Source organism: Atta colombica, unplaced genomic scaffold, assembly GCF_001594045.1.
Source record: "Atta colombica isolate Treedump-2 unplaced genomic scaffold, Acol1.0 scaffold125, whole genome shotgun sequence".
Taxonomy (NCBI): Eukaryota; Metazoa; Arthropoda; class Insecta; order Hymenoptera; family Formicidae; genus Atta; species Atta colombica.
Window position 1 is genome coordinate 892,154 of NW_017259212.1, and position 7,773 is coordinate 899,926.

General features: G+C 26.1%; 2 protein-coding genes across 2 annotated transcripts in view; both read left to right on the top strand.

Annotated features, from left to right (window-relative positions):
• The first annotated feature begins 1,825 nt into the window (after positions 1-1,825).
• LOC108694854 lies at positions 1,826-5,982 on the top strand. The gene is made up of 7 exons (XM_018204536.1): positions 1,826-1,981; positions 2,486-2,580; positions 2,683-2,862; positions 3,315-3,529; positions 4,306-4,526; positions 4,674-4,936; positions 5,769-5,982. Exons 1-7 carry the CDS (start codon positions 1,826-1,828, stop codon positions 5,980-5,982), a joined length of 1,344 nt encoding a protein of 447 aa, XP_018060025.1.
• Positions 5,983-7,496: 1,514 nt separating this feature from the next.
• LOC108694766 overlaps positions 7,497-7,773 on the top strand; it is a 4,292-nt gene continuing 4,015 nt past the window's right edge. The window contains exon 1 of the mRNA XM_018204424.1: positions 7,497-7,697. Coding sequence (XP_018059913.1) covers positions 7,497-7,697 — 201 coding nt within the window. The remainder of the gene's footprint in view (positions 7,698-7,773) is intronic.

A 7,773-nucleotide genomic window follows, 5' to 3' on the forward strand; every position in this document is an offset into this window, starting at 1 on the left:
GATGATGAACTTTGCAAAATTAATGCCCACTTTAAGCTGGGATAGAATATTAGCACAGAACGATAGAGAATGGAAACGTAGAATTAAAGGAGCAGATTGTATTATACTTTTTATAATTTTGTATTAATGAAAGAAATATGAAGAGCGTGTTTCGTTTGATGGAGAAAAAAGAAGAAAGACTGGACTTAAGACGTCATCCAATCGTCTTTACTCCCACGTCCGTTAATCGGATGGATAATGATTGGACAGTGCACGAAAGTGCTATTGAGTTAAATAAGACTTTTAGAATTGACAAATCTCCGAATCGAAATTTATATCGACTATAATCCCGACCGTATCGAAGATTTGTCACAGAAACATTAGGTTTAAGTTAAATTTATGTAAACTTCAGCGAAGGATTATACACATTTAAGACCTTTATATATTCAGTCAAATATAAATATACAATTCATGTTTTTCGTACATTACGCTTGATCTCATTCCCTTTTTCATATAAAAAATATATTAATAGGAACCACAATTAAGATTTTCTATATAATTTGCAAAAAAATTGTCATTGCATATTTAGAAATTTCGCATGATAAATCATTCTAATTAACTCATAAAAATCAATTAATAAATCTTTAAAAATGGTCTTTTTTGCTTTTATTTATAACTTATTCAGTGTTTTTACCAATTTGAACATTTATATTTAAATATTAATATAGGCTAGAATGCATTATTTGTAATCCGTAAATCACATTTCGTAATAATATAATCAACATTTAACTGTCTACATGTATATTGCATGCGTTCTTTAAAATTATGATAATTTGAATTTTTTTCATTCCGAAAAGCTTCATGTTATGGTTATACAATAGTGATCTAATTTATTCCATCTGATTTAAATATTAAGTAACAATACATATTAACTATAAATTATCTTTTTATTTACAATCTGCCGTAGATGTTATAATATCCGTAACATGTAACTACAATTTTTAATTTACATGTTTTATTCATAGTGAATTGATGACGTACATCGATGACCTCGATCATATCAGTTTTCGTGTTAGCTTTGTATGATAACAAATCGACATGTCATTAAGGCACCGAGCAGTTTAGTTGGAAAAAAGGCATATTTATTCTGTAAATCTTGATAGCGACTAAAATCGATTTAATCATGAATAAATAACATAAGTATAAGTATATCGCAGGAAATCTCTACGTTAAAATTATTACAAAGAAATATTTATTTATATATTTATGTATATAGAAATATGCAATACATTGCATATTTCTATATATATATATAAATCTGTAAGTTTATAAAAGAATTATTTGTCTTCATTGTTAAATAAGAAGTTTTAGTCAAAGCATAAATTATTAATGAATAATTGATGGATTAATTAATGCAATATTAATATCCGTTTTCACTTAGCTATAATAAAAAAGTTATAGATATAATGAAATTGACTCGTGTAAAAAAGAATTTTAGGAAAAGATATTATCTAAAGTAGCACATAAAACCTCTGCTGAAAATAAAAATTGAAATGTAAGGGGAGACTAACAGAAACTTAGTTTCCGCTTCTATTATTCTCCCCTTACATTCGACTTATTCTCCGATTTCTATTTTCTCCAACGGCACTACTAATCTCATTCTATCATTCAGTTATATTTTTCATTATTGTGTACAAATATGATTGAGGATATGATAATCACAATTTCCGTAATTATACTGCGCAACAAAATTACATATCGTTATAAGTCAAAGCATATTACGAAGTATTTTTATCAGACCAGAATTATTCCCGGTTACATTGAGCATTGCTATCTGTCTAAAACGATGAACGGCGTAATCTGGAGCAAGACACAGAAAACTTTTGTTCCAATTTCCAGCGTTCCGATGTTTACCATGATACAACAAGAACATCTTAGACAAAGTCGAGCATTGGAAATCCACAATTTCCAATTACAGAATTTGACTGTAACATCCTTCCAGGTAATTACTTTCATAAAATGCAAATGCTAAGTTCTTGTACATTCTCCATGATATTTCTTAAAAAATTAAAATTAATTATTCGATAATTATTAATTAAATAGTTCCTATCTGGATATCTGTATATTAGAAAAGTTTATATATTCGAAATTATCTATTGAAAATATTTAAATTTTTCAACATTTTTATATAGTTTTAATTTAACAGAAATTTTTAAGAAAATAAAATTAAGTAATTAATATATTACATAGTAGTAAATCATAGTAAAGTAATAAGAAAAATAGTAGTAAAGATAAATAAGAAAAATATCATATTTTTAATGTGATATAACTACGTATTTAACATAAAAAAAATTTCTATATTTTGAGAAAAGATTATAAATAACTAAATTATTTACTATTCTTACAATTTAAAACAATGTTATATAATTTATTAAATAATTAAAAATTAAGAAATATCAATTGATTGCAAAAACTGGATGATAATTTCTCTAATTATATATTTTAGGAATCGCATTTTTTTGAATTTTACGATAATGATACGAAAGTTAGAGGACTCTGCGGCGATTTATGGACTCTTCTTTCTGAAAAATTGAATTTTACGTAAGATTGAACTGTAATTTAATCAAATTACAATCTACTGTGAGATTAATCGCTAAAGAAACTAACGGTAAACAATTATAATTAAAAAATCTTGCATATTAGATTACAGGCAATAAGATCAAACGAAATTAGCGCAGGTGTACTGAATAAAAACCAAACCGTTTATACAACAGGGTTATTAGGTATACTTACGCGCAATGAAACTATCGCGATACCCAAAACTGAAATGCATGATAATCGACTTGTAGCTACTGATTTTACAATCCCTTTATGGATGAGTAGGTATGTTTAAGTGCTCCGTTTCATTATAAATTATAAATACTTTTATTTTAAGTGTTCTGATAATATATCTTCTAAAGCATTAAATAAAGAAATGCATGATAATCGATTTGTAGCTACTGATTTTACAATCCCTTTATGGATGAGTAGGTATGTTTAAGTGCTCCGTTTCATTATAAATTATAAATACTTTTATTTTAAGTGTTCTGATAATATATCTTCTAAAGCATTAAATAAAGAAAGAACTCTTCAAATTTCTTGGAGTGAAATTTCATTTTAATAGAATAAGAATATAACATTTTTGAAGAATGAAAATTGTCACTCTTGTTAAGTAAAATTTCAACAATGTAACTTTTGAAAAAAAGACGTATAATTATATGTGCATATACAATAATAAATTTATTTATACAAGTTCCAGATTATTTTGCTATAATAATTTTATAATAATTTTACAGCCAGCGATTGTATATTCAACATGAGGAAATACATGACAGCACATGGGTGGCAGAAGTATTTTCCTGGAAAATATGGTGCTTTGTATTAGTTATGCATTTATTAATAAGTGCATGCAGTTTTTTGTCACAAACTGTTCATTTACGGATCAAAAATTGTAAACGCTCGACCTTTGGCGACCATATTTTTTACAACTTTGGAATGATCTGCAATCAAAGTATGAATGATTGATGTGAATGTTTATTCTTTTCTTGTTCTTTAATCTAATATTTATATCTAAACATTGCTCAATTAAAAGATAGACATATAAGTATAAACATCATCCCAACAAACGCAAATATATAACTTGTATGACATGTAACTAGTATAGTAACATATATGTTAGTTGTTATTTTTCACTCGATGTGAGATTTTGTAATATAACATCTGTTACATTATATTGTTCTTATACTCAAATCAAATAATTATTTGTTGATATCGTAAACTTTAATTAATTTTGGCGTTTTACGATATGATTAAATCATATTCTTCTATCTAGACATAACATAACTACAATATTATGTACATTATATTACAAATGTTACATCTATGAGTGAAAAATTACAACTAACATGTACGTTTTATATATATAACATACGTGTTAGTTACATATACAATATCTATATTTGCTGAGATACAATATTACATATTATGATATTAATTAATGTGACATTTTTTTTACGTATATTATTTATTTATTATTTATACAATAATTTATACTATTTTATTATTTATACAATTTATACTATTTTATTTTAATTTGATTTAGACATAAGATTTTAAATTGTATAAATGCATTATAATTATTATTAAAAAAGAAAATTAATATTATTTTGAAACTATATAAAAATAATGTGCTTGATAAAATTAAAAAATCCTCATCGAAATAAAATGATATTTAATTATCATATATAACTATGAAAGATTTGTAATTAAAATAATAATTAACAATAGATCAAATTCCTAATATTCTTGTTGGAAGATCAAGGATAATAGAATTATCGCTGGCATTCTTTTGTTCTATATTGTACATATCATTTGGAGCTTTGTTATACGTGTATATAACAAAAAGAATTAACATTATAGCGCCATTCGATAATTTGAACTCTCTACTGACAAATACCGAATATAAAATTATTTCTTTGGAAGGTTCTACTGCAGATATCGCGTTTAAGGTATTAATATTATTTAATTTTGTGAATATTTGATTAATTGATAATTTATTAATGTTTGAATTACATTAAGTGGATTCTCGATTTTGTACCTTTTATATATGACACTTATATGTCTTTATAAATATTAGCTATTTTGAAAATTTATAGATAATCAATGACGATATTTTTGAACGAATAAAAACTGCAGAATGCCCGCACCGCCTCGTCATTGCACCAACGGTCGAGAAAATGTTTGAATTGGCATGTATGAAAGGTAAAGGGAAATATACCATACTCCAAGGTGAAGATGACTACAAAGCAAGAAGTCAAATTGGATGTCATATGATCCCAGTTGGAAAATCCTACTTCAAGATATGGGTAGCTTCCGGCATTGTGAAGAATTTTAAATACAAAAAAACTATTGATCTCGGGTAAAGAAATTTCAGTGGCATTCTGGTGAAAAAATTTTCATATATTTATAAATTTTCCTATATCTTATAATATTTTGATTCTTAAATGTCATACTATGAGAACAATACTATACTTGGATATAGCATATTATTAATTTTGCTTATAACTTTGAAAAATAAATATAATTATTTTGTTCAGAATTAATCTCCATAAATTTAAATATTATATATAATGTGACAAATTCTTTAATCATTATGCCATATTGAAAAGATCTTTTATAAAGATTTGTCACATAAAAGTGTTTGTCATAAAAAACGTTAAAAAATTTGTCATGTGTTAATTTATGAAGATTTTTGAACAAATATCTCTTGAAACTTTAATATTTTCTTCTTTTTAGATTTTTAAAAATTTTTATAAATTATAAAATGAGAAATTATAGAAATCTTAGAATATTTCAGAATATATATATATATATATATATATATATATTCTGAAATATAAAAAAAAACACACACACACACACACACACACACACACACACACACACACACACACACACACACACACACATACAAGCTAATGATTGTCTCTTGTTATAAATATCGATATAAAAATAATTATGCGTACAATTATTATTTCTAATTTTTGATATGTATTATATTAGAAAATATTTTTCCTTGACATTTTGGTATTAGGATTTTCGTCTCAAAATGATCTTAGAAATCTCTTTTTAAGCGTTATTTCGGTCTTTTGGCACTTTGTATAAAAAAATTTTAAGAAAAATTTTCACCAAGTATAATACAATCGCATACTATATTAACAGTTATGTAAACAAATAATTTTTCTGCATAGGATACTCAGATTAAAAGAAGTTGGATTGTGGAATGCATTAACATATCGTTGGTTAAATGAGAAACACCGATATTATGATTATAATCTAGCCAAGCAAGAAGCTATTGGGATAGATCAAGTTTCTTTTATAATTTTAATAATGTGCTGCGGAATGATAATAGCTTTTATTATTTTTATAATCGAAAAAATTGTGTATAAGTACAGATCACCGTGAAACTATTTTTTAATTATATTATTGCAAATATATTTTATTAAATATTTAATTGCCAACAGTTATTTAACTTGCAATTGAAATTCTATTATATTTATATCACAAATATTACTATATGATTGTTATCGTGATTTATATCACGAATATTACTATGTGATTATTACTGTGAATGTGTAATAATTGAATATGTAACATAATTATTAAACAAATATGATTATTTGTAACAAATATGAGTATCATTAATAAAATTTTAATTTCCTTATTGGTTTTATTTATGTAAATTCTTGAAAAGCTCTCAAATGAAAAACAGTTGTAAAAAAATGAAAAATTTGTAGGACAATTATTTTAATACGATTTTAGAAAAAAAAAAAAATATATATATATATATACATACACAAATAATTACATTATGTGATCGCGAAAATTTTCTACACATTAACGTGAGTTTGATAGTGTCGGGCCACAGATCTCTGACGTGCATTCCAAAACTCCAGTCTGTCAATTACGAGTATCTTTTATTCTTGTTCAATCAAGTAAATAAAAATAAAATGATACTCAGATTGACAAAGTCGAGCATGGCGAAATTAGAGGCCTATCCTTTTTAACTGAACTTCTTGCACGGTTCATTTTTCCTTTTCTTCCCTCCAACGTGGAAAGAAAAGGAGGAAAGATGAATCGTACAAGAACTTTAACTGAAAAGAATAGATCTTACATCTTATAATGATGAGGCATTGGTTTCAAATGAATTTTGAGAGATACAATAGCGCGATTTTTTAAATTCTGAGGCCAAATATAGTTACAAACACACGTGTATACGCATACAATTACACAGATACAAATTTTTATTATACAAATTAAATGATATATTCATGTTTTTTTTAAATTTATTCAACAATTGATCAACAAAAATCAAAGATCATCGTAAGAAGAGGCGCGCGCGCGTGTTTTGTGTGTGTGTGTGTATGTGTGTATTCGTGATCATATTTAAAAACCTCAAAACCTTAAAAATCGCTTGTAACTCAAAATTTATACATTTTTAAATCGACATTTTATTCTTATAAGATCTAACTTTGCCAAATGCTTGGAGAAATAATAAAAGGGTATGTCCTTAACACAATATCAAATCCATGTATGTAATCTTTGGAAAATTTTAAAAATTGAAGACACACACAGTATAATTTTTATCGACAGACGAAGTAATTAAGAAATCTAATTATAATTTAGATGCCACTGAACTAATAAAAATTATTAGCAAATTAGATGAATGCGATTATATTGCCTGATTCCATCAAATTGACTATGATATCAATCTTCGACAATCTTCGTGACGCTTTTCCATTATAAGCGATATCGATCCATTACAGAAAATAGTAAGTAAAGCATTTTGCAATGTGTGTATCTCATGAAAACTGCATTCTAATATATTCTTTTTTGTCTGTATCCTACGTAGAAATATCGACGTGGAATTAATTTAATTGCATAGAAGTTCGTAAATTATGACTACACGATTTGTTTTAATGGTCGCGACTTTACAGCTTGCGATTTGGGACTGCTACGCTGTGAATGGAATAATCTGGCATAAACAACAACAAGAATTTGTGCAATTGTTTAGCATTCCACAATTTGCCGCTCTTCAAAAGGAAAATTTAGCCAAACGTCAAACAGTTATAGAGAAGTTGGACATGAGCGGAGAAGTGGTGAAAGCTGTGTATTACGAGGTGCGATGCGTGACTTTTTAAAGAGCTCAATGTTTTTTCTCGAAATTTTTCAAACTTAATTTATATATATATATAT